The 25784-nt window shown below is 41.7% G+C and overlaps 3 protein-coding genes across 7 annotated transcripts; 1 reads left to right on the top strand and 2 right to left on the bottom strand.

Moving 5' to 3' along the window:
- Nucleotides 1-530: 530 nt before the first annotated feature.
- Nucleotides 531-3417, top strand: LOC149272815 (NADH dehydrogenase [ubiquinone] 1 alpha subcomplex assembly factor 3-like). Its single transcript, XM_089506692.1, has 5 exons — nt 531-622; nt 1369-1561; nt 2206-2272; nt 2399-2499; nt 3322-3417. The coding sequence occupies exons 1-5, from the start codon at nt 531-533 to the stop codon at nt 3415-3417; spliced, it is 549 nt and encodes a 182-aa protein (XP_089362818.1).
- Nucleotides 3418-4064: 647 nt separating this feature from the next.
- Nucleotides 4065-14636, bottom strand: LOC149272814 (inosine-5'-monophosphate dehydrogenase 2). 5 transcript variants are annotated; one of them, XM_089506695.1, is made up of 15 exons: nt 14530-14627; nt 12145-12193; nt 11783-11884; nt 11255-11329; nt 10945-11151; nt 10737-10824; nt 10135-10334; nt 9308-9398; nt 8476-8571; nt 8033-8104; nt 5530-5673; nt 5235-5379; nt 4879-5022; nt 4411-4494; nt 4065-4086 (listed from the first exon to the last, which is right to left on the bottom strand). In XM_089506695.1, the coding sequence occupies exons 1-15, from the start codon at nt 14625-14627 to the stop codon at nt 4065-4067; spliced, it is 1617 nt and encodes a 538-aa protein (XP_089362821.1). The 5 variants fall into 5 exon arrangements, with proteins under 5 accessions (XP_089362821.1, XP_089362825.1, XP_089362823.1 ...); XM_089506699.1 differs by lacking the exon at nt 8033-8104 and having other exon boundaries at nt 14530-14636; XM_089506697.1 differs by lacking the exon at nt 8033-8104 and having other exon boundaries at nt 11270-11329.
- Nucleotides 14637-17298: 2662 nt separating this feature from the next.
- On the bottom strand, nt 17299-25171 carry LOC149272813 (transcriptional regulator QRICH1-like). The gene is made up of 9 exons (XM_089506705.1): nt 24857-25171; nt 21703-22704; nt 19662-19833; nt 19336-19490; nt 18819-18933; nt 18482-18590; nt 18196-18350; nt 17795-17885; nt 17299-17491 (listed from the first exon to the last, which is right to left on the bottom strand). Exons 1-9 carry the CDS (start codon nt 25169-25171, stop codon nt 17299-17301), a joined length of 2307 nt encoding a protein of 768 aa, XP_089362831.1.
- Between the last annotated feature and the right edge of the window lie 613 nt (nt 25172-25784).

The raw sequence follows: 25784 nt of genomic DNA, 5'->3' as shown, positions 1-25784 counted from the left end.
AGAATTATGTGATATGCAGATATAGCAGTCAGTCTCTTCCTAATGTATCGGGTTGTCTATGTAAATAAAATATAATAATAATAATTTTTTGCGTTGTATTTAAGGTGATCGCTCACCCACTGCGGACAGAAATTAGTAAGTCAGGGGGTGGATGGTGTAATAACTGCTATAATGAGGTTATTTACAGGACTAAATAAGTACGGTTTCTTGCACCTGTCACAGATTTTAAAGGCATGGTGACTTAAATAAAAAGAAAAAAGTTATGTTATTCTCGTTCGCTTTTTCTGGCACGGGTAGCTCGTCCGACGGCAGGTGCCGGTGACACAGGTAAGGACCCCGCAGCCGAGGGGTTTTGTATAAGCCTCTGATGGGTCACCCGTACAGAGGATCAGGGACCGTGTATGCTTTGTATGTTTCTGTTTTGTGTACGTCTTGTACTTATTACATTAAAGGAGGATTTATCCCAGACGCTCCCCTCATTTTTATAACGTATGACTGTTTCCTGCAGGATTCGGGGAGCTCACCGAGGCATGGCTGCGTTGGCGTCTCTCGGGGTACCCCTGCTACGATCGTCGGCTTCCAGGTGGAAACTGTGCGGGTCTGCGCTGACAGCATATACACGGTAGGTCTAACGGACATGGTCCTTGCCTACAGCTCACAAAGCTGACACCCCGCTATGGAAGAATGCGTATTAAAAACTCTTGAGTACGTTAATACGCATACTTACAAAAAAATGCTTACCTGGCAAAGAAGATGCAGTCCTGCTCCGTGATCCAACTATTCCTGCCACCGTGCCTGTGAACTTTCAGGCTCCGGCTACCCGGAGTCCATCCTTTGTGGAGTGCGGGTGGGCGATCCCGCTGACATTGGTTGGCGGTCCCGATGCCGTTGTGTTGCTGGAGTGTAAGTGGGCAGCTAGTGGGGTGCGCCACAACGCCGCTCCTGCAAGCCACAGTTTCCCACGTGTTGACCCGGAGAAGTTGTGCTTCACCTGGAGTCTCCAAGCAAAACCTGAACAGTTCCTGGGTGTGCTTCCCCAGCAAGCAGACAATCCCTCGCAGGAAAGTGCTTCCATTGTAATCAATGAAAACACTTTCTGCCCATGCATATGGGAGTCCGAGAAAGACTCCCCGTCGGCAGCGTTTCCATGGCGGCTCTGGACTCGAGGTGAATGTATCACATGCAGGGTTCAGCCAAAAACATGTCCTTCACAGCAACTAGCTGGGGGTGAGGAAAGGGGCAAATGCAACGACTTTAAAGGGACTGCGCAGCGGTCATATGTATCAAAGTGCACATGAAAACTGGAACGGAACCCGGCAGCTTGATCTAATCTCGTATATCATTCATTTCTATTTTATTCCACCGCAGGCAGCCATCTCGATCTCACCGCCTCGCGCCGTCGGATGATGAGATCTATCAGAAGACCACAGTGTCTGTTCTAGAGAGGGACTCCTCTGACGTCATGTTTATCGAAAGTGTCAGCCGTCAGGGATTTATCATCAACGGTGACCGAGTGGTGGGGCCCTGCGCTATTATCCCGAAAGCAATTCTACAATGGAATGTAAGTCCAGTCATTTTTATTACTTTAAAGGGACTTCAGCCATCATGTGGACAATAATGCCTATGGTAGCTGAGCGGTCCCTATAAGTTTTGATACGGTCCCCATTGCAGTGCACGGGGTGGGGGGTGGGGGTTCTGACCTGGAGAAGCTTTACCATAAATTTGAGATTATTACATGGAGTGAATATCGATCCCACCCCGAGCCTTGGGCAATATTCAGGCTGACTATAGGTAACGCTCCCCGCGATGGAAACATATAGAGTGAATGTGTGTACGTGGTCTCCCTCAGCTTCTTAACCAATATTCATATAAACCAAATATTTACTAAACACAAAATTACTGCAAATAGAACAGCTCTACACATGTCTACGTAATAAATGCACAAACAGACCCTGAGCCCCTCTTATTAGGGTTTGTCTCCGGCGGGACCCTTGGGATGCCTTTCCATGCTTGTGTTATCATGTATTGATTTATATGGCGCCATCAGATTCTGCAGCGCAGTATAATGAGATATTTTCAGAGTTTTCAATGTAACCGAGGGGTTATTGCTGCAAGTTGGCTGAAGATGTTTTAGGGATGAATCCCTTTTCCCGGTCATTATCTGAAGTAAGAATCTGGTGTTGAATGTCTGTACTTTCTTTGTAGGTTGGTTCCCATAAAGACATCTTGGTGGAAAGTCTTTCCTTATTCCACATGCTGGTTCCCAGGATAGGTAATAACCTTTTAATTGATAAAGGAAGGGGAGAGCTGTGTATTTAGACATACTGTTCATATACAGGCAAGTCTCATGTCATTTTGGACTTGTCACCCACTATCTTTCGTCTTTTTTTCCTTCTAGAAATCCTGGTTCTGGGAACTGGAGACAGAGTGGAGAGGTTAGACCCGGCCATTCTTAAGTTCATGAGACAGAAAGGTGTAGCGGTCGAGGTGCAAGATACGGTGAGAATAAAACCACATTCAATCAATGCTAAAATGGTATTAAATGAAATGCCCTCCTAATGCCAAGACCATGAGAACAATGCAGACGGAGTGATGCAGCTTTTTGTATTGGAATTTCTACTGCTTCGTTTGTGGGAGTCATCTACTGAAACAGAACCAAACCTAATACTACCCAGGCAGGATAGCGATGGAATAAACCAGGGCTCAGAAATCACATCAAGCCTCCTTGGGTCATGCTGCGGTTTTGGACTGGCTGGAAAGTCTGGTTTTGAGTGGCATATAATGTGATAAGAAAACGTTTATTTGTCCTTTAACCCCATTCCATCCAACCACCTGCTTCTGTTAGGGTTTGTCTGTCATAATTATAATAGCAACAGTTTACTATGGCGATACCTTTAACACGACATTATGGGCTTGGTAAATGTTATACTGTATGTACGTATGTATTATGTATGTATGTATGTATGTTACGAGGCAGTAAACAGTAAGAGAATTTGCAGTAGCTCACGCTTTGTGGCCTCAGCTTGTAAAGACTGGTGTTGGGTCAGGTTTTCCATGGTAGCTACATTTGATGCAGCCTCCCTATTAATGTAACTGCAAGCTTCTGTTGTTCCTTTATGTCAAATACTGGAGGGTGGTCAGCGTACTCGACTGTTTTGTTTGGCCCAAACCAGTCCCGTTAATGAGCTGTGTGGTCATGGATCATAAGATGGATGTGAATATTGGACTTACATATTGTGACCTGGTGATACAGCGCCAGTTTCCATACCACCACCACCGCTACTTGTATAGGCCTAACAAGTCTTTCCTTGCTCTCCCCAGGCCAACGCATGCGCAACTTTTAACTTCCTGAACAGTGAAGGCCGGGTGACGGGAGCCGCATTGATTCCCCCAACAACAGACAGGAGATCTGCATAGAACCCGACAGACTGTCAAACACAGGCGAGGAAACGGACAGTCATGTAACTTGCGGCAGATATTTTTTTATTGACGGGTGTCATACCATCTTACATATAAAAAACAGCGTAATAATGAAACACACAGTAGTCGTTGTTTTTGAAAAGAACACTTATCACCTAAACTGTTCTGCCACCACCCCACACCCTCTGTAAGAGTAGCACACGATTCACAACCCAATAAATCTGGCACTGAATTACAATGCTGTAAAAAGCTACGCATTTAGTAGATATGGGGTTCTGATCCAGGTACGCAGGTTTAGGGGTTCCTCTAATCAGAACAGCATAGTTTGAAGTGTTTTGGATATGTGACGATGGTCGCAGGTTTTAGCATCTGGGGGTAGACAGGGGGGCAGCACTTATTACATCCATTTTTATTTTTTTTTATCGGTTTCTAGATCTACCCTGTAGCTTTGCGTACAATAAAACCAGTACCTGGTGTAAACCTCACATGCAGTTGTGATTATGGGTATTTATATGGTAAGTGCCCCTGCGAGATGTAAGAAGGCAGCTGTAACTGTAGCTCCTGGACACGCGTGTTTAGGTCGGAGAGGAACGTTCTCTGCTGTAAGGTGATGGGTGATGAAGCAACGGGAATGTTCAGGCTCCCTAAAACAGTCTTTTCTCATACCTAAAACACAAACACAGCACGTTATGCTATTAATGAGTTTCATAGGAGGGAAAGACACATCCCCTCCCCCCAAAAGCATCCAAGTCCTGTTAGCAGCCCCCCATCCTATGGATAAGGTATACAGAGACGAACAGAGTGGACTTTGAACATGCTGAATGTGCGATAGTCTTTTGGTAAGAAACCTGCAAGGGTAAACAGATCACTGGGACAAAACATTTTCTATACTATTCAATCATGTCCCCAAAAGTAAATTAGGATTGGGGTCTCGGGCTGTGGAAGTGTTGGGACAGGCTGAACCCCTTTTTCATGTCATCAAATACTTACGAATGGAGCCCATGCACCCCGCCTTCCACCTGCGCAGACATCGTCCTCTTTTCAAATTTAAGTTCACCAGAATACATCATCGCCCTGGAAAAAATTTCCAACATTTGCTTCGATGTAAAAGTATATAACATGTCTAAGGAGCTCTTGAACATAAGGCTTCCAAATCTGAAGCAAAAATTAAAACATTTAAGTCTAATTTAGTTTTCACAGCTGTATTTCCTTTATAATATTGAAAACATTGTTTATGCGCCAACATGTCGTCCGGAGTAATTGTATCCACTTATTTTGTTTATTATTTGCAGTCTGAGTACTAAAAGTTTAAGAAATTCTATAATACGTAATACATAAAATGTATAGCATTAACGTATTACGCTTAGTGAAATTATATATATATATATATATATATATATATATATATATATAATATACATACACACACATATATACTTGGTGTAAACTTGCACATACCTGACTTGAGTTAAGCTTTTGGAGCCGATATCCTGGCAGGAATGCTGGATTCCAGCAATTAAATAAGGAATAAACTTGTGGATGGATCCCTTGTCCTGCACAGCACCGGACACACCTTGGGCTACTTTGATTTTATCCGCCTCGCTGTAGAAGATGGGGAAGAGTCCATAAATACTTAGTACTCACTCTGTACCCACACAGGTATTGCGCATGTTAATAGGCTCAGGAGTATACCTGGGGTGAATTTCAGCGGGTGAAGCAGTTACTACCTTAACCAGAAGTTGGGCGTCCGTACTGGTTTTTGAGACGACTCAAACGCTAAAGACTGGAATTCAAGAGCACAAAAGGAGACGCACCTGAAATATCTCTTTTGGCTGCTCACGTTTTTGTCCATGGCGTCCAGAGATCCCATGCCGCGGTATTTCTTTAGTCGGATGCCGTCGGAGAAGAAGTATTCGCCTGGGGCTTCAGAGGTGGCAGCCAGCAGGGAACCCATCATGACTGAAAGCCAAAGACCCATCAAGTTAACATCACACTTAAGAGCTCAAGGGATTATTACAAAGACGCCAGCTGCAGTTGAATTATTGAAATAATAAATATATATTTAAAAGCTTTTCTTGCTGCCGAATCGATGACGGGTTAGATGGTTACCTGTGGAGGCACCGAGGGCCAGGGCTTTCGCGATGTGTCCAACAGACTGAATTCCCCCATCTGCTATCACAGGAACACCAAATCTTCTGGCGTACTCCGAGACTTTGTAGACGGCCGTAGCCTGAGGTCGGCCACATGCCAGCACTGCAGCAGAAACACAAAACAGGACATTTACATCGAGGCAACAAAGCGGCCAACACTCAGCGTAAAAAAAACATAGAAAAAGATAAATTAAGCAGGTATTTTATATCTAAAATTCAGTCCGCCTCTTGGCCTGATGCAGCCGCGCGAACCGGTTTCACGTGTTGCTGGATTTAATTCCAGACAAGTGTTATCGATGTACGCGCGCGATCACAGCCGTCAGGAGGGTGGGTGCTATACCCTGTTATAACGCTATTATAACGGTGTCCCTAAAGGTTACACACACCGTACTCGGGTCACATTTTTGTAATCAGGTGTTAAAAGTTCCGTCATCAATTCTAGGTTTTAAGAACTAGGATCCCGACATTTAAAACACAACTGTGGAAAGTAGATCACGTCTACTCCACGCGGTGCCGGTAGTAACACGCGAAGCACAGATCACGATACCGGTTCCCGCTCGGTGATCAGAACAGAGCACACGAAAAAGGGTATTCAGAACTCCCACAGAGTCTCCAAGAACCGCACGCGATATTACCCACGAGACCCTTACTCACCTTAATAACACATTTAGATCGGTATATACAGGTGTCTTATCTTTGCATATAATGAAAGGTTTCCCTGCAGAAACGCAGTATAACATGCTTTACAAATCAAGGGAAATTATCATACCCTTCCAAAAAAAATGTTTCTTTCTTTTTATTTTCTTTAAATTACGTATATGAGTATACTTTACACAAATACAGATTATATACAGAATTCTTTGCAGTTCCAGAGTTAAAATGACCATTTATAAAGAAGGTCTGGGAAACCAAAAAAAAAAAAGGTTTCCTTCACCATCTCTTTCGCTCCGTTCATTTTGTTGGCCTCTGTTATGGCAAAATCCAACACATCGTCGCGTCGTTCTGGCGCTCTAAGGTCCTGCTGCGATGCTAGCAACAAAAAATGGCCAGTGGGTCTTCAGCGAAAGGCACGTGATGTCCGATGGCGTGAAAAGTAATCGTGATAATTTCCCTTTACGGAAGCACAAAAGAGGTCATGCAGCGTTAGTAATCCAAACACAATCTCAGTGCTCGGTGGCCAAACTCTGGAGCAAAAAACACTGCATATTCCTTGATTTTGGGGCTCCGGGTGGGTGAGCAGGCAAAGATCAAACCACATATCAGTGATAAATAGCCTAAAACTTTAGGACCCCAGAAGGGTCCGTCAGGGCAGTCATTAAAGAGATGGTCTCACTGTTTAAAGGGATTTGACACCAAAAACAAGTGTTTCTATCCCGCTGCCTCAGCAGAACAGCAAGCAGTGTATAGATCAATACAAAGGATCAGTGTGATTTTTACCTGGCATTCTATGTACATTAAATGCTATGCCAGGGGATGCACACCGACATCACAAAGACACAAAACGTAATAAAAATTTGAAGAAAAAAAAATGTTTATGTCGGCTCTTGCTTTGACCTATACATTCACTCGCAACCCTGCTCCAGCAAACTATAGAACGTATTAATGTGATTTACGATGAGCAGCCCTGCTGCGGAGTATAAAGGCTAGAAGTTGACTGAGTTTATATTTAGAGATGTGAAGAGACCAGCCCTTTGTATGAGGATCTGTGGCGGCAGCTGCTGCTCCGGGGTATATCATTTCATAGCGTCATGAATTCCCAGAGGCACGTGCCCAACGCTTAAAACCGTGCACACACGTCCCAAAAAAAGCAGGGTTCAGAACAAAAAAAAAAGACTGAGAAGCTTTGGCATTTTTTAAAGAAATTGAACCTAGTCGATGAAATGCCCACCAATGACTAACAAGAAGTCATACGGTACGTCTGCTGGATTACAACTCTGATCACCCCCGGCCATCAGCTGGTGTGGATGAGCAGTGTTTTTGACTCAAAAAGAGATAAGAGATACACGCAGCAGACATCTCAATCTGGTTATTGTTTGTGATCTGCTGCAGGGGGCTTCATCTGTTCCAGCCAAGGGCCATTTTTAAAAAGGACAAAATAAAGGATAATAGTGTTTCTAAACTAGAAAAAAAATCCCAGTATCCTCTTAAAACATTGGTTTCCGTATGTCAGGCTTGCGGCTGGCCCAACGCCCGTTGCCAGTAAAAGACCTTTTGCTCAGGAGTATTCTAGATCCTATTCTAGATAGGAAACAATTAAGAAGAAAGCCACTAATGAGCAGCTGAGGTTGGTGGGTTTTGTCATCTAGAACCCTGCTTTCGCATTAGGCCGCCCCCCCCCGCCTCCACAAACACGTAGCCGGCTTCCCAAAGCCCCCAAACCCCGAGTGCAATCTACATCTACCGTACTCAGACAAGCAGGACGGCGCGGCCTCTGGGGACATGACTGGGGCATCGTGACTTACTATAACTGCCCGTCACATTAGAAGGGCATTTGGGGCTGTGAGACTTTAGGTCTGGAGGAATCATGGGTGCCGCTAAACGGAAAAATAAAAATAAATAAAATAAAAACATTCATTTAAAAGGCTGCGCCCAGACGCGCTTCCGCAGAGAAGACAGCGATTTCCACACCTTGTCTCTGAAAGACCCCCCCGGACAAACGCTTTTGGATCAAATCAGGGTTTTTTTGGATCATATTGACGCCTATAAAGGCAGGCGTTCCGGCTTTAGAATTTAAACCAACATTTATTACTTTAAATTCTATCTTTCAAAGTAACTTTAAAAGTCAGCTGCCACAATAAAACAATGAGCTGAAATAATCCGAAAATACAGACTTTGAGATGTCTCACCAAAATATGCTTAAAATTTACTGTACAAAACTAGAACGTCGAGCGGAGCTGCGCATTACCTTCCTGCGTTATGCAGATCGAGCCGCTCCCCATCCCCACTCTCAAGGCGTCAGCGCCTGCGTCGATCAGGTTCTTTGCTTGCGCGGCCGTCACCACTGCAAAAAAGGAAACAAAAGGCAGAACTTAGAGGGGAACTTTATTCCTTTATAAAATAAAAAAAAACGCACACAGCTCGTCACTCGGTGTAAATATTTACCCTAAAAGTTTGCATCACGAAAGGTTAGACTAGTGGCAGCCTGTGGCAGGGTCAGCATTATCAGAGCAGTTTCCTGCCATGAAATTCCTTCCTTTCCCCCTCTTTCATTTAAAAGTAAGGGACTATTTTACCATAGAGAAGCTAAGATCTTTATCTCCGAACAACTTAGGTGAGAGATGACTTAAGGGGGAGGAAAATCGTTGGCTGTTCCATAGGTGTAAATCATCTATATAGAACGCACATAACGCGAGTCTTTCTAATAGTAAAGAGCAGAGAGCTGTCGCCTGCCCCGAGTCTGTGTTTGGTACCAGAACGATAGTGGAATTGGACACCAAGAATCGGCTCTGGCTCCGGGTCAAGCGCGCGTCCGTCAGCCATAACCCGCATTCCATTTCCGAGCGTGTGCGTGTCACGGATCGCTATGTCCTTGAACACGGCTCCTATTTATAGCAAGGACTTCCCGTCTCGGCTAACAGTCGTGTAAAATCTTTGCTGCGGTTTAATACGTAATCCCGCATTTACTTTGTTTACTTTTAGACAATTGGAATCACTTCGCGGAAGGAACGATTGGGCTCGCCGCCGCTCCTGCGGACTCCTAAAGACAGCCCCTATCTCAATTCACATTGAATTATTACCATTTCCGGCAATGACCTGCAGATCAGCGTACTTCTCTTTGATGTACTTTATCATGTCTATCTGGAAAATGGAGTTTCCTTGAGAAGAATCCTGAAACGACGTGAAAAGACATACATTTAGTGTACGGATACCACGGACACGGAGCACACGGTCTCAGATTACAGGGTAATGTGATAGCGGGAACACAGATCTGTTATCCTGGCAACTCTGCAAGATTCTCCTCTAAACAGAGTGCGGCTCTCCACGCGTCCCAAACCCGTTCCAAGTATTCTATTTGTAATTTTGCAAGCGTGTGTATAGGTCAAGAGCGGGGGAGGGATAAACCAAAGATTCTGTTCCTTCATAACCTACACATTGTGCTATGGAACGGGGATAAGTCAGGTGGTACCGTGTAATATCTTAAAACGAGATACGCAGTCACCAAAATTAAAACAAGTTTCTCTTGATCTATACATCTATACATAACTCTGTTAATAATATATAAATCATTTGTATAGAAAGTGTTTTGACCACCATTTTTGCACATGAATAGTTACGATGCTCAGAGTAAAGATGACCCCATTAGCAGTTAGTCAAACTCTCATCATCTTTAGCAAACAAGGACACGAATGGCTAATTGGCCAAAAAAAGCAACTGCTCTGGCACGTTAAACATGTATCATCAATATGCATTTTTTTGTCTATTAAAAGCTCTGGAATTGGAACGGAAGCCTTTGTTTCAGTCGATTTTTGAGTCGTAATGCTACTTCTTTAAAATCCGGAGTGCGCTTGTTCAGTGTGAACACCATACTGCGAGTTTAATAGGAATGACAGCAAGTAAAACTCACAAGAACGACAGCATCCACGCCGGACTGCACCAGGAGGTCCAGACGGTACTTGTCATCTTCGTGGGTGCCGATGGCTGCCCCACACAGCAGCTGCTTCTTGGCGTCCTTAGAGGCGAGCGGATAATCCCTGTTTTTCTTCAAATCGGTACGAGCGATAATTGCTACCAGTTCATCGTTCTCATTAACGATGGGTAACTTGCCTTAACAACAAAAATGTCAGTCGGTGTATATAAATATAAATACACACACACACACATATATATATATATATATATATATACAGAAACGCAACTGTTCAAAAGTTTGGGGTCACTCAACTGTTTTCATGAAAAACAAGGACATTTCTGGCTGTAACATAATTACAAAAGGGTGATAAAGGGCCATTGGAACACAGGAGTGATGGGAGTGATAAAGGGCCATTGGCACACAGGAGTGATGGGAGTGATAAAGGGCCTCTGTACGCCTATGAAAAGATTCCATTTTAAAGTCCTCCATTTTCAGATACTAGTCACAATTACAACATTAACCCTGTCTGCGCCGGATTTCTGATCCATTTCATGTTATTTTAAACTACTTGAATTCTACAGGGCCCCAAAAGTTACCTTTTTTACTCCTCTGCAAAATTTCATTGGCTTCTTTCAAAGTGACCCCAGCTGGAGCTACGACAAGATCCTCCCGTCTGGTCATGATCTACAAGGGCGGGGAGAGAAAGTTTCATATAAATTTATAAAACAGAACTACTAAAAATAATAATATAAAAAAACTTTAATTACAAACCGGAAAAAAACACAATTAAAACATTTCACTTACTTCGCTAAGCAGCTGATCGTGTTCCTCGGCTGTTAAGAAATCGATGTCTCTGGATGAAATGATTCCTGCCAGCTTGCTCCCCATCTTCCCATTGTCTGTGATGGGGATCCCACAGAAGCCATGACGGGCTTTGGCCTCAAACACATCTCGGACTCTGTGTTTAGGACTTAAGACCACCGGGTCTGTGATGAATCCCTGCTCGTATTTCTGCGGAGAATTTTTTTTTTAAATGAGTTCCTGGGTTACGTTGGGTTAAGTAGACGGCATCTACCACTTTCTGCGGCAAGAAGAGGGTATTCAATACTCTTACCTTCACTTTCCGAACTTCATTTGCCTGAAATTCCGGAGTGCAGTTATGATGAATAACACCGATACCACCTGTAAGCTAAACGAAAAAGAAACTTCTTTAAGATTTGGACTTGGCAGAAAAAGAGAAAAAAAAAAAAAAGACAATGGGGGGGGGGGTTGCCACTTAAAAAATGATTGACGCACAGCGGCATTCTAAAAACACAGTTTTTATCTTCCTAGAACTTTCTCTATATGACTTTTGCTCGTTTTCAGTAGCGTGGATTCAGGAGTAATTATGAGGATTGTAGAATACAAATTTCCTGCTCAGATGAGTGCAAGGGGAAAATACTTCCCCCATTTGGCTTATTTAAAAAAAACAAACAACCCAAACATTTAGATCCTTTATCTCTTGGTAAATTTAGATACTTGCACAGCACAGAAAAAAAGTAATGTTCCGCTATGTAAAATGATTCCGGTCTGAGGGGCTTGCGATACCCCTTCCAGCAATAAAGGGTCTTACTGACAATCATTCTTCATGTTAAGGTCTTACCGCCATTGCAATGGCCATATTAGCTTCTGATACAGTATCCATCGGGGAGGACACTAACGGGGTCTTTAAGGTTATCTTCTTGGTGAGCGCAGAGGTGAGGTCCTTAAAAACATAGAAATGGGACAAAGCCAATGAATCTGTAAGTAGAAAGTCTCTGTATGGTAAATGGTAATTTCATAAAAAAATATATTTTATTTCTTGTTAGATACAGATTCTCACAAACATACAATCCCTGGAGAAGACATTTTTACAATCTGCTTACAGATACAAACATTTAAAAACTTGTCACCACCAAAGGGAGAGGGGGGGTCAGCTCAGTAAATAATAAAGAAAAAATTCCAGGATAAATATTTTTAACTCACCACTTGATCTGCCGTGAAGTCTATGTACCCGGGGAGAATGAGGAAGTCACTAAATAAACGCAAAAAAAATAAAAGAAAATTAGCATTATTTTTCAGAATTATCAGCATTAAAAAAGTAAACTTGGTGATTAATTTGCGTTGTTGAATTAAATGAATAATACAAAATTTTGAACTTTTTGTCCATACAAGTAGAAAACGTACAGATTAGAAAACGTTTACATGTAATGTTTTTCTACTCACTTATACGCATAGTATAAGCAGAAGGAAGAGGGGGGGGGGGTGATAGAAACATTTAAATGGATTTGAACAAAGTACAGGATGGAACTTCCGATCTCAAAAGAGGAGCAATGTTAGAACAAGAGGATAAAATCTAAACCCAGAGGGTTTGATGGAATATAAGTTTTACTTTACAGAGAGGGTGGTAGATAAATGGAAAAGCCTCCCAGTAGAAGTGGAAGAGGGTAATACAGTGAGGGAATTTAAATATGTACGGGATAGGCATATGGTATGTTTAAGTCACACGCGCTATATTATACGTTATCGTCCGCACAGTGGCCGGAAACAAAGGAATATTATATCCCGATAGGCTTTGAACGATACAGTTTCTGTTATTAGCCCCAAACAATTCCAGGTGTCGGCTCTCTGAAGTACATTCCCTGGCGCGCGTTTAATGTGTGTTTAGAGCCTTTAGTTCCGATTCATGATATTTTACAAACAGAAATCCTAGAATAAATGGATTCATTTTTTAGTTATTTTAAAACGCGCCACAATCGTCTCCGCTCGTATCCATGGAGCGATTGAGTAAAGATCTCTTTTACGGTTTCTTTCTGACGTGCTTTCCTAACCCAGATTAGCGTTTAGCGAAGTCAATTATTTTGTTTCATAGACGTTTTTGTTTTATTATGAAATACTTCCTTTTATTAAAGCAAATCAGGACACCGTCCGAATGTTTAACCCATTAATTCCATGCAGCTAGTGACCTGCTGTGGGCAATATTCCTCGAGTAGTTGATGAATAAAAATATATTAAAGAAAGAAAAAAAAAAAAAGGGATCATTAGATTTTTACTTGGAAAGTAAAATCCTGCTGGGGCAGACAGTCTTGAGTGGGGCTTTTTAACAGCAGGAGGACAGTTTGGGATACGGATACGGTTTGTCAGGCCCGGGACCCAACGTCAGTCACGTAAATTCATCGCATCCCGTGATTCCGCGTGGCTTCTGCAGAACACCGACCTATAGCATTAACTTGTCTAGTTTGATGCCAAAAGTCCATTTATGATTAACGCTCTGCCGGCTTTGTCACCGCTCAGGTGTCATTTTAACAAGAGGACCATTCAGCTGGCAAACGCGGTGGGGGAGACCACATTAGATCTGTCAGAAATCGGTCAGCACCGCAACGCTTTGGGACAGGAAGACAACCAGCGCCCTCCAAATAAAAGAGATTTGAATAAGAAAAACATATGCAAAGTATATGTTAACAGCTATGTAAACCAGGGGTGTAGCGCCCCATTTTAATACTTCATATATTTTACTAGGCATGACAGGAGCCCCCAAAATAGACTTGACACAAGTACTTCCTAGGTCACTGCAGCATACCCATTGTACAGCGCTATGGAATATGATGGCGCTGTATACAACCATATAATATGACACTAAAAGGAATCGCTGCCACACAGTCTTTATTATAAGGAAGTCCCTGAATTAAAATGCTCCATCAAGCAGTGTAAGCAGTTCAGAAAATTCTAGGCGACAGCCTGTGGCAGAGTCAGCAATATCCCCATCCTATCAAAGCTGTCTTAGCCAATCAACGATCAGCCACACACTATGTGAAGATATAATGGGGAGGGATAACTCACTCAGTTATAAAGCGGTTAAAAATCCCTTCACCATGGAGCATCCGTTCGCTTTGGTTTAACAGGACTTCTAATCAGTTATTTGGGGTAAATTAATACAAGATGTAGGATTTGGTAAAGAACAGAGAATTATTGCATTAGACTCCCCTTAAAACCTTTGACGTCACACGGTGTGCAGTTAATATCGGGGTTCAGCTAATCATTCGTGTCCAAAGACAAAGTAACATTAAAGGTCATTTAAATCAAAGTGTCTCCGGCTGGGCAGACGAGCAGATACATTGTAACGGAGTCATAACAGATAGAGCGCTTTATTCAACGGGGCGACAGGTGAAGGTCATGCAGGGAAGGGGCTGAAAATAAGACGGAGGCTAATGATAGCTAATGCAGCAAGCCCTCGTGTCTGCCTGAGATTCAGAGGAGTTGTTGTCCAACAAACCGTAGAGGCGCTGTTGCCCAGCACCGGACACGACGATCTAGAACTATCCTCCAGGAGATGATGCCCCGGGGACGTTTTCCCAGCACCCCCCAACTCACTTGTAGGTGAGTCCTTCGCCGGCCCCGAAGAGCTGCTGAGCTGTAAGACCATCATCAGGGACATAGCTGGTCCCCCCGCTGATCAGGTAATCTGCCATTGGGGAACGCTTTATAAGGAAGCCGGTTGCACGAGGTGAGCGGGCAGGGAGCAGGAGGAAGGCGCCTGATCAGAAAGCACGAGTGTCAGCTTCCTCCCACCCCTGCCGGATCCGAGCCTTCCCCGACAAGAGGCCAAACCTCCCGGCGCGCCTGCCATTTAAAGGGCAAGGAAGCGCCGCCCACGCTGACCTCATAATCTGGCGCCAGCACATGTGCGCGCTCTGGGTGCATGCGCCTGGGGACAGGGGAACTGGGGAAGCAGAAATAGCATCGTTCCAAAGCCAGTAAATGAGTTCGCTTCCCTGATCGCTGGGGGGAAATGGGAATTTCTGCCCTGTCAATGATACCTGTAACTACCTGCATTGATTAAAGGGTCCCAAAGCCCCTACTTATATGCCAACACTCCCTGCTTTCTTTACACGGAACCTGTATACATGCACTGAATATATATATCGTCACCATGTTATTGATCATAAACTGCTTAGGGAGGCATAGCAACATCTTAATGCGTTTTCCAAAGTTAGGCATATTGATTAATAGAAACTCACTCTAAACGTCAATAGTAAGGAACTCGAAATGCAACTTTACTATTCTCTATACTTGATTTATATTTATCATATGAACCTGATGACTTAATCAGAACTGTAAAAACAAATAGTATGCTTAACTTTTACTTCCTCTATTAAAAAAAAAAGTGATTTATAATTATCACAGCACAATCTTTCACTGGTTGACATATTTTAATATGGTGAAATGATCGCACCTGAAAACTCTGCCTCCCTAAAAATCTACACTTTCTTTATACTAAAAGCCAGACAGGGAATTGCAGAAACATTTTCCAATAACATGCCTGGAAAGCGATTCAAAAATGATTTGTCTAAAAAAGGGGACAAAAAGAGATTTGTAATATTTTTTTCCAAAATTCCCTTAAAACGCTTGCTGTTTCTCTACAGGTAATACATTACCTCATTTCTTATGGTTTCTAGTGAGTTAGCTTTTTATAAGTCAGTTCTCCTTATCTCCTGTTGTCTGATAGCAGGCTAGATCCATTTGTCTGCACTTGTCAAGTAGTTGAGAACGATCCACTCTATGGAGTCCGTTCACTGGCGTTAATAAAATAGTTCTCATTTAAACCTCTTTTTAGCTCATAGTGTGAAACATTATAAACTAACATAATTAATGTTTACCGTCAGAGACTTGCTGTCCCTTCCACACTAATTCACATTAAGTGTAAAACGTGAAGTCCTGCAGGAAGGGGGCAAACACTAGGGGCACAAAAACCGTCTACAATAATTCGGAAAGTACACTTAATAGAATATTCCACGAGTGAAACAAAACATGTTCTAATATATAATTATGTCAAAATAAAAATATATGTTAAAATTAGGGTATACAAAAGGGGATCAAAGATTTCTAAAGGATGTTAATACAGACCTATGACCCCAGCTGAATGGATGACAGGTCTGTTTAAGTATAATCGGATATAGAAATTGCACTACTTTGTGCACAGAACAAATATTTTTTTCAGCTTTTCTGGGAGCGCATGATCGGTGCAGATTCACTAATGCGATACAGCTAGAAAAAAAAATATATAATTTTAGCTAAAGTCATCAAAAGATATCAAATCGACTTGGGTTAAAAATGTATTGTATGGATAAGCTGCTTTTTGTCTCTGAAATAGTTTATATCTGTGTGCCAACACAATGCAGACTCGAACACAAAGCTTAAAATGGCTAAATCTATCAGTATATTTGGAAGCCCAAGAAACTGGATGTTTTTGCTCTGTTGAAATAAAAAATAAACCCAAAGTTGTGCCATTATTATTCAGGTAATATTAAATGTGTTATTAAAGGGTTGTCGCATTTTTATAAAATTGTTGCAAGTGTCCCTGAGACAGGTCTGCACAACCAGTGCTGTTTGTCTTCTTAATACCCAACACTTAAAAATTGGTTACGAGCCTGAAATAAAAACACCATTCTCGCATGTTAAAAAGAGGTGCTTGTCATTCTTAATAAAACAAGGAGCATAAGAACAATGGCGAAATATTGAGATATGTGCAGCAGATACACAAGTTTATATTACAGGATATTTACATAGGCTCACATGTCCGCAGTTTAAGGCCTTGACATCTGGGCCACAAAAGAAAACAAAATGCGATATTCAGGTTAACGTGAATCATTGTTTCTGAAACATGTCTATATATTTATATATATATGTAACTGTATAAAACTAGGGAACTGGTAACGAAAAACAGAAGAAAACTTTGTATATATGGTAGCCAAAGAAATGGATAGTTCCCTTCATAGAAAGTCCATTCAATGTTCCTTCAAAGCATATGGAGTCTGCCCAAAAGCTTCTCACTTGTGAAATGTTTCTACCCACCCCCCACGCTTAAAGAATTTAAAAAAGGTCTTCAAGTACCAATTTAGTCTTATAATCTGGAACTCCAAAATCTTTGAATAATTTTTTTTTTTTTTTTTTTTTTTAAGATGCACATTATGGTTGTTTTTCTCTTATACTTTATTTTAAACATAAGAAGCCTAAAAGGGGCTCCATAACTACACCAATAATAATAATTATAATAAAATAAAAAAAAAAAGGTAGGCATCTTCTTTAGTGTAAAAGTCTGTACAGGATTCCTTTTACATATCACATGTGGCTGGAAATAATTTAGTGCATGTTGCTGGCACTTGCAACCACAATGGCTTCTTGGATTTCTCGGATGATCAGAATTCGGGTCAACATCTGTTCCATTTGCTCTCTGCTGATTGGTTGAGTAGAGTACCAGATTGGGCTGTTAGGGGCCACTACGGGCTCTGGGGTTAAGTAAAATGTGTCGTTTCGACCTTTCACACTCTGCGGGCTGAAAAGAAAAAAGAAAATGTAAGACATTGCTATAAGTAGATGTGCTGCAGCCAGACGCTTTGCGTATTCAAGTAACAAAGCATTCTCTAAATTTATTAAATCCAGAAATTTAGGACCGGATAGTGAATTGTCTGTGCAGGTCTGGCAACCAAAAGCATTGGTTTTAACCAAAACCACTAAAGCGTTTTCTGGAGATTTTGACAATATTGGATCCTAATATAGTATACCGAAGTGAAGGAGCTGAAACACAACTCTCCTATCAATTCTCTTTGCAAAGTAAACTACAGAATACCTTACGTACCATTTGAAGAGGTAGAAATCATACAGTTTAATGGGACATCTCAATGGATTTTCCGGATTCTCAGTCTGTTCTGCATACATATCATCTGTGACTGGAATACCTGAAAGATTTGAGGATGACCAAGTCAAAGGAGACATAGTAGGCCTGTTTTACAGATACTTATATAATATTATATATTGATAGGTGGCCATGTATTTATGTCTAATTCACCTCAATCTAAAGTGATCAACCTTTCTTGACATCCTTCATTTATTCTTAAAATCTTCATCCTTCCAACATTAAAAATCTCAGCAATATGCTTTGTTTCAGGGTTTATTATTTGCACCATGAGGAAACCGAACAAACGGCACCATTTGGAATGGTCTGTTTCTTGAACTCCAGAACATCGTAGGAATACATACCTTTCTGCTGCCCTCCTTGAGAAATGCCAAGTGCTTTCAGGTACCGGATACTCGTGCTCTTATCTTTTGGGTTGGAAGGATTCTTTTTTGTTTGCCTTAGTACTTTAGAAAAGGCTAATTTCATGTGCTGGTCGACTGTCTTTAACAAAAAATACCTGTTGGGGCAAACCAATATTACGACAGCTTGTTTGCTGGGTGCATGTAATAGCTTTAATAGTTTAAAAGTCTTAGTAAATGTCATACATAAAGCGTTGTCATTCTACATTTTTAATTATGAGCAACTTACTTTGTGTTAAAAAACATAAGTGTCGTGAGTAGTGTTGCAGGAGAGTGTGCCCCAAGCTGCTTGCACTCCCAGAGCATCTCTTCAGTTACATGACTGGGGATAACGTATCCTGAAAACAAACGCACATACAAGTTTGAATACCACCACGAGCCCCCAGGAACTCCACATTACAAGATTAGTGTCAGAATATATATTTATATATATTTTTTTTAATTGGGCTGGGTTTCGTAATACCTTTTGAAGCAGTATGCTGAAGTATATTTTGGATGCTATGTAAATACATTAAATATATATTGGAGTTTTCATTTTCCGCCTATACTGTTATATTTATGCTTACCAAGAGACGTAACTCGTGGCTGAAAGTTCTTGAGAACTACGTGAAGCCACTCCGAGAACTTCATGTAGTACGTGTCTGAGAATATGTCATCGACTCTTCCGTTCTCAAAAAGGTACTAAAACATAAAGGAAGATTGTGTATATATATATATGTTTGCAACAGTAAGACATTCAATGTAACATTCCTGGTAAGGAGTAACTCTGTTTTAAAACAGTGAGTATCAAAAAGCATGATTGACAAACTCAGTTATAATTGACTTCTATATTGTAAGCAGGCCCATTTTTACCTGATGTATTGTGTTGTCTTAGTCCGTCAATTCTAGTTTAGTCAAACTATTTTGAATCCGTACACAATTTCAAGTTTTTACATCATTGCGCAGAATGAAATCCAATTGTAAGATCCATGCAAAATGTTCACATTCCTTCTTATTTTTGAGAACCCCAGGTCATGCTAACCGGTTTACAAAGATACCCTATCAGATATATCTAGTGACATGATAGAGAGTATGTTTTCTCACCTTTTGAATGCAAAGAAAAATATAATAAAGTATGTCTGGATCATACAGTTCCCCTTCTGAATTCCGACATTCCTTCGTCATGAGACACAATCCATAATTTAATTCAGCAACTGCGGAGGATATCAGATCCTCCTGAAACCGCAGCAACTGACGCCCTGAAACGATAATATTTCCAAGTATAAAGATTGAGATAATTCCCCTCTCAGCTATAATTGACTGCTGCACCCTGATACGGGGACTAACATATCTTAATTTCTACCCAGTGATATATATGGTTTTTTTCATGAGTTACTGATGGTATTGTTTATTAAGGGAAATAATCATACTTCCTATGGGTGCTAATCTGTTGTGAGAATCTTTTTCCAGCTCAGCATTCTTGGTCTGTGCCCAGTTCTTCCACACCTCAAGCCCCTCTTCTGGTTTCAAGGTATTGGGAAGCATTATTTCAGGGGAAGGTTGGGGTTGCTGCTCAACCTCTGTAACCTGAACTGCTTGAGCCTGCGAAGACAGAAAACCAAATACATATAATTTGTGACTCATTACCAGAGAGATATTTTTGCTCTTAAAATATTGCCTGAACTGCATCATAGTCTGGACAACTAATGCTGACCTTGAAAGTATTTTCAACATTTCCCAAATCCCAAACTGGAATGTTTCTGTATGAGTAGAGGGGGATTAATTACCATGTCCGAGTCTAATGTGACAAATCAGTAGAGATATCCCTAAAACCATGAGGTACACAGAAGACTGCACTATTGAGGTTCAACTGGATATTCTAAAATGTAGCTGCTCTTATACTTTGCTTATCGTGCATAATTAGAAAGGTAACAAATACACAAACTGTAGTCAAATCAAAGAACACACTTTGGAGAACCGTTACCAATTAATCTGACTATAATAATCTATAATCTCCCGATAATATAGTGTAAGGGTCAGAAAACCTCATATCTCAGTCATCAAACTATCAAAAGGCACTTGGATTAAAGCCTGTACGCAAGATATTGTTGCTGGACACATTTGTGTGAAAATTAGGAGCCAGACGGGCAAATCTGAGAGCCACCTTGATGTTTTTTTACGTGCCAGGAAGAGATCAATATGAAATGGCACAAAAAGTTAGGAGCCAGTCCTAAAAATCTAAGAGCCATGGATTCATGTCTCCTGGCATTTGTCTTAATTTTTAACTGAATTTGAACATAAGGAAATTACTAAATTAACCATCTTAATATATATAGTCAGTTAAAAGGCTGGGCAGGTATACACTGTATGCATTGCTCCAGGATTTCACGGGAATATTACAGCAAGTAATTAGTACCCAGCGTGCCACCTCGTAATCAGGGCAGGGCAAGCTAAAGACATGATGACATGCATCTTAGCTCGCACCTCCGGGAATCTATTTTCAAGCCCTATATTTGCATAAAATAATAAAGAAAATTCACAAAGGAGAATTACAGAGAACAGATTCAGCCATGTTTATTTGAATATTGGTGAGGGTACCCAAAACAATGGTTTTTTTGAGGGCATTCTAAAATCTACACTATTAGGAGTCACCCAAACGTGCTAAATTTTCATGGCCTTCCCTGTACCTATTTGTCTGTTGCTGGTGGCAAAGTCCCCTGTGCACCTTCAACATACCCCCAACATTTCAGGTGACTAAACCGCAACACCTCTGTTGTGGCGCTGGGTACACTTACATTACCCTTTGCGATGTAGTGAGCCAACGCCATGATACATACTGTGGCGCTCCTTTTCTCTACATTGCGAAGTGGCAATGTGAGCTACAATCAAGGTCTGTGCTGCAACTGCATATCAGCTTATATTAATCAGTAGGACATGAGGCATGCTCCAAGACACAAATGCTGTTACACAGCATGAATGTCATTTGTCAATAACACGTCATTGCAACCTGGCTTGAATTATTAAACACTGTGCCAAATTATTTATTTAAGTAAGCCCAAGGTTTTCCTGAAGATTGTGGAAGCTGAAGTTCTAAAAAAAGTGAAGAGCTATAGGTTTTCTGCCTCGCTACAGGCAGTGATTTTTGCAACACATCCAATCTCAGAGTAGCGTACCCAGTGATGTATTTTGTCACATGTGCACAGAATCAAGGCCAAGAGCAGAAGGCGCAACACAAAGCAGCCTCAATGTAGTTCGGTGTTCACTCTTACAGTACAGGCATTGCTGGAATACAAGGATCCACAACTGCAGAGCTTTAAGAATTTTATATAGCCATGATTCCTAATGTTTTGTGCTATTTTATATTGCTCTTGGTGGGTATTACTTGCCCTCAGACCTAAAAATATCAAGCTGGCTCACAGATTTCTCAGTCCTAACTTCTACAGCCCAAGCATGCACAGCCAGTTTAACAACCGTCATCTCTCTCATGTGACAGGTTACCTGCAACTGCTGCTGATGTTGCTGCTGCTGAACTTGCTCGTGTAATGTTGCCTGCTGCTGTGGGTCCCATATGTGGACAGTCTGTGCTGTATTCTGGTAGGCCCCGGCCACAGCCTGTACTGCCACTGGAATGTGAATATTCCCATTCATGAATTGGGCAGGGAACAGGGAGTTTGCCAAAGTCTGAACCGCCTCCTCATGAGCATTTTTGGCCATTTTGTCTTTGTCATCCTCTAACTTTACAGCTGCCACAGTGGTGGGAGAGCCGGTTACATGGACGGCATTGTAAGCCTCTTGAGGGATAGCGATGTGGGTGATGTTCTGCTGTTGCAGATCACTGCGGGCATTAGCAGAATAAACCGGGATGGTCCATGTCTCTCCTGTTGGGCTTGTAATGGTCCCAGCAGCACCATAAAGGTGAGCACTGTCCACAGTCAGCAAGTCTGGCCTCAGGGACACATAACTTTGCTGCTGCCCCTGGGGAATAGCCAGGACAGCAGCAACTGGTTGGCCTGATATTGCATACGACAAAGTGATGGGCATGTCCACTTTACGTTTCTTAACCGGTTGGAGGACGCTGGAGGAGCTGGATCGACGTTCTCCTTCCCTCGGGGAGCCTTGCTGGGTAGGTGGGGGTGACAGTGCTCCTGTTGCAGATATCTGTATGCCACTGCCAACGGACTGTGATGCAACCAGCTGTGCCTGGATTTGCTGGTGCTGGATATGTTCATCCTGGATGTCGGAAGCCTGGATCTGCTGGCCAGCCTGAACGTGCTGCACTTGGATCTGTAACTGGGAGTTAGAAAGTTGCTGAGAGGGGCTGGGGGTCTGCAGGGACTGAGTCTGTAGTGACTGCGCCGATTGTGGAGTTTGCGACTGTGCAGAGCCCTGGATCGGTACTTGAACTTGGATCGACTGATCATTAGATGTATGAACACTGAGCTGTGGAGAGAGCTGCTGGGGAGACTGTTGTACCTGCACAAAACAAAGCGGCACTTAATAGAATACAGAGCAGATATTTACATCCAGCATTCTGACGCTACCTAGATCTAAAACTCTAAAAACAAAAGCTACATTCTATTGTGTTTAAAGAGGAAACAAAATCCCTTTATGGTGTCACTGCCACAAGACACTGAAAAACTAAGTACAACAGAAGCGGAAATTTCCGAAAAGGAGAAGAAAGAAGAAGGGGAAAAAAGGACAGACAGAACTGGTAATGCTATTAAACACTGAGGACCGACAACGGCAACTCCCCCAGACCAGTAACTTGCTGCAATATTTTCCAAACCTGAAAACGCGTCAGGAATAAACAAGCCCTGTTCCAGGTCACAAAATTAGAATATTTATTCATTAACAAATTAAGGACCGAAACACATTAATGTTAATTTGTATTCTGTCTCGTAAAATGATGAAGCAATTCCTCATTAGGATCTTAAGTTACAGTCCTCGGGCTTCAATGACACACGTAATGTCTGTCTTCATTTGTACTTCAATTTTTACGATTACTGTAATATGAGCTTTATGATATGTTTTCCAGACCCTTTTACGCCACATTGAGCAAATTTGCAGGTTTTCATTATTTTGAACAACATATTGTTATGACAAAAAAAAACAAAAAAACACAATTAACTGCCACTAAATGTATTTAAACAGGATAGTCAACTCTCATCCCCCACCACCTAATTTTAAACATAGAAAAGTAACTATAAGCTGCATTTATTTCTAGGTTTCACCAGACATGTGTCTCTAAGTGACTCAATAAAATATGTTATGATTATAGTATTTATGGTCTGTTTCCTTCCTGATGTCACAGATTCAATCCAACCACAAAATGTAATTGTAATGAGGACATACCACACAGTACACTTGTCTAAAGGCTGAGATATCTACTTCAGGTAAGGATATAGTTTTGGGATCTACGGGGCACCCTCCTGGCTCCACAGAAGGCTGGACTGCGAAAGCCCCCGTCAGAAAGCTAAACCACAGGCCACCCCTAAAATGAAACCCTGAAAAGGATTAGCCTCAGAAACATGGCCAGACTGATCAATGTTTTTCAGAGAGAAAGAAATACCCCATGGGCATAGAAGGAAAATGCCCACGAACCCTTTATGAAAATTTATATAAATACTTAACATATCCCAACAAATGGGGTAATATATAACATGTAACATATAACATGCTTATTTAGCAAATAAAGCAATTTATGTCTACAAACCCCCATTTTCAACACAAATTTTAAAATGTCAACTGGTCATGATTATAAACAGTATTCTTATTTTCATCTTTTTGGGAGCGACCCACATTTGTTTGGGTATACATCAGCACTTCTAGTCTGTACAGGGGAAACTAACCAACAAATCTTCTGAAATACCAGAGTCCTGGGACCCCTCAGGGGAGAGGCTGATTCGATTCAGTTGAGGGCAAGTGCTGAGAGGATTCCAAGGCCTTGTAAGTGCTTCAAGAATCTGAAAGCGACAATGGAAACTCAGCCACTAACATCTCTACTGCATTGAACTAAACAAAAGTAAAACTTTTGGGCATACTAAAATATTCTCACAGAAGTTTGGTGTAAATGTAAGCCCAATCTCCCTCCGATGAGTAATAAAAAAAAAAAAAAGGGCCACGGCTCTGTGTATTATGCCGTTGCGTTACAGAAGTAGAGAAAAAAAAAAAATAAAAAAATCACCGTGCCTTGGCTCATGAAAAAACTATGTTGAAAGTCAAGTGGAAAAATATCATACAGTTCCAACCACAGTCTCCAGGCGGTTTCCATTTCTGTAATGTTTCAGAGAAGCTGATGTATCATCAATTATTTTGTTATTTTAAGTAATAAATAAACAAATAGAAAAAAATAAATTTGACGTCAGCTATACCACTGCTAGCGATGCTGAAGGTGGTCAAATGGAAGCCCTGTGCAGATATAAGCCCTTTGTACCCGACACAGGACCTTACTGTGGTTTAAGTAATAAGAGGGAAAACTGTGCCGGGTAAAAGCCATGTGCAAGTCAGACCTTTAAGATGGTTTTGTGGGCAGCATCCTCTGCATTATATCAATACATATAGTACAACACTGGGCAATGCACATCAGACAGTGATTATCATATTGCTCTGATTTCACTCTATAAACACGAAGGATGGTCAGCTGTACCTGCTGCTGTTGCTGCTGTATCTGCTGCTCCTGCTGTTGCTGCACACTTGAAGTAACCGGACAGGCTAGTTCCAGCAAGGACCCCGCCACTTCGGTGCTGTCTGTATAAATGCAGTTACCCCCCTGCTGATAGACCATAGTCGTGGTGGGAGGCTGATGGAATTCTTGCAACGCATCAGGGCCCTTGGAAGCCAAGGAGTCCAGGAATTCCTTCATCCTGTGCTGGGGAACCGTCCGCGCCTTCATCCGGACATATTCTTCGAACGAAATGGTGTTCTCTAGAGAATTATTCATAGCGTAAAATCTGTACAGAAGAGGAAGATGGGATTTCATGACTGAGATCCTCAATTAACAAATTATCAGATTTCTTAACGAATGACAGCGAAACGCAGAGGAAATTACACATAGAACTCTATATATACACAACATGTCTCTCTAAAACTATGCATAGAATCAGGACGCTATTATTTGGTACTAGCGTGGTTATAAATATCTTAATTTTCCAAGGCAAGAGAGAAAAAAATTATAAAAATCAGCAGATTCTACAGCTAAAAATTGTCAACCAAGATGAAGGGAACTATGTTAACTTATAGTTAACATAATTCCCTACATTTTGGTTGTATAATATAATGTAGCTATAATTTTGTTAAGCAATTATGTGTTTCAAGAATGAGATGTAGCTTAATGCCAGTGTGTTCACAGGTCAGACGAGGTTATGTAGTGTCACAGATAAAAAACAAAACCGATTTAATGTGAACGTTAAGACAATGTATCTGTACTGAATGACATCTGCTGGTTTATGAACGGGTTAACCGTATGTTAGGGACAGCCCGTAGCCTCCTGCTGAACCCGGGGCTCCCTCCTTGTCAGGGAATCCCTTGCCTCAGAGGCGTCTGAGCTCTCAGGA

The sequence above is a fragment of the Sceloporus occidentalis genome, unplaced genomic scaffold (genome assembly GCF_023333645.1).
Source record: "Sceloporus occidentalis isolate IW3139 unplaced genomic scaffold, rSceOcc1.0.p SCAF_416, whole genome shotgun sequence".
Lineage (NCBI taxonomy): Eukaryota > Metazoa > Chordata > Lepidosauria > Squamata > Phrynosomatidae > Sceloporus > Sceloporus occidentalis.
This window is presented reverse-complemented; position numbering and strand designations above follow the sequence as displayed.

Bases quoted from the DNA above. Each gene is read 5' to 3' on its own strand.
- LOC149272815 (XM_089506692.1), top strand. From the start codon at position 531: ATGGCTGCGTTGGCGTCTCTCGGGGTACCCCTGCTACGATCGTCGGCT. The intron at 1,562-2,205 runs GTAAGTCCAGTC...CTTTCTTTGTAG, and splicing joins AAGCAATTCTACAATGGAAT to GTTGGTTCCCATAAAGACAT. The intron at 2,273-2,398 runs GTAATAACCTTT...TTTTCCTTCTAG, and splicing joins CATGCTGGTTCCCAGGATAG to AAATCCTGGTTCTGGGAACT.
- LOC149272814 (XM_089506695.1), bottom strand. From the start codon at position 14,627: ATGGCAGATTACCTGATCAGCGGGGGGACCAGCTATGTCCCTGATGAT. The intron at 10,825-10,944 runs GTAAGTGAAATG...CCGCCCTTGTAG, and splicing joins ACGATCAGCTGCTTAGCGAA to ATCATGACCAGACGGGAGGA. The intron at 5,674-8,032 runs GTAAGTCACGAT...TTTCTGCTGCAG, and splicing joins TAATGTGACGGGCAGTTATA to TGCTGGCATGTGGCCGACCT.
- LOC149272813 (XM_089506705.1), bottom strand. From the start codon at position 25,171: ATGAATAATTCTCTAGAGAACACCATTTCGTTCGAAGAATATGTCCGG. The intron at 18,591-18,818 runs GTAAGCATAAAT...GTTTGTTTTCAG, and splicing joins GCCACGAGTTACGTCTCTTG to GATACGTTATCCCCAGTCAT. The intron at 17,492-17,794 runs GTACGTAAGGTA...TTTTCTTTTCAG, and splicing joins GATTTCTACCTCTTCAAATG to CCCGCAGAGTGTGAAAGGTC.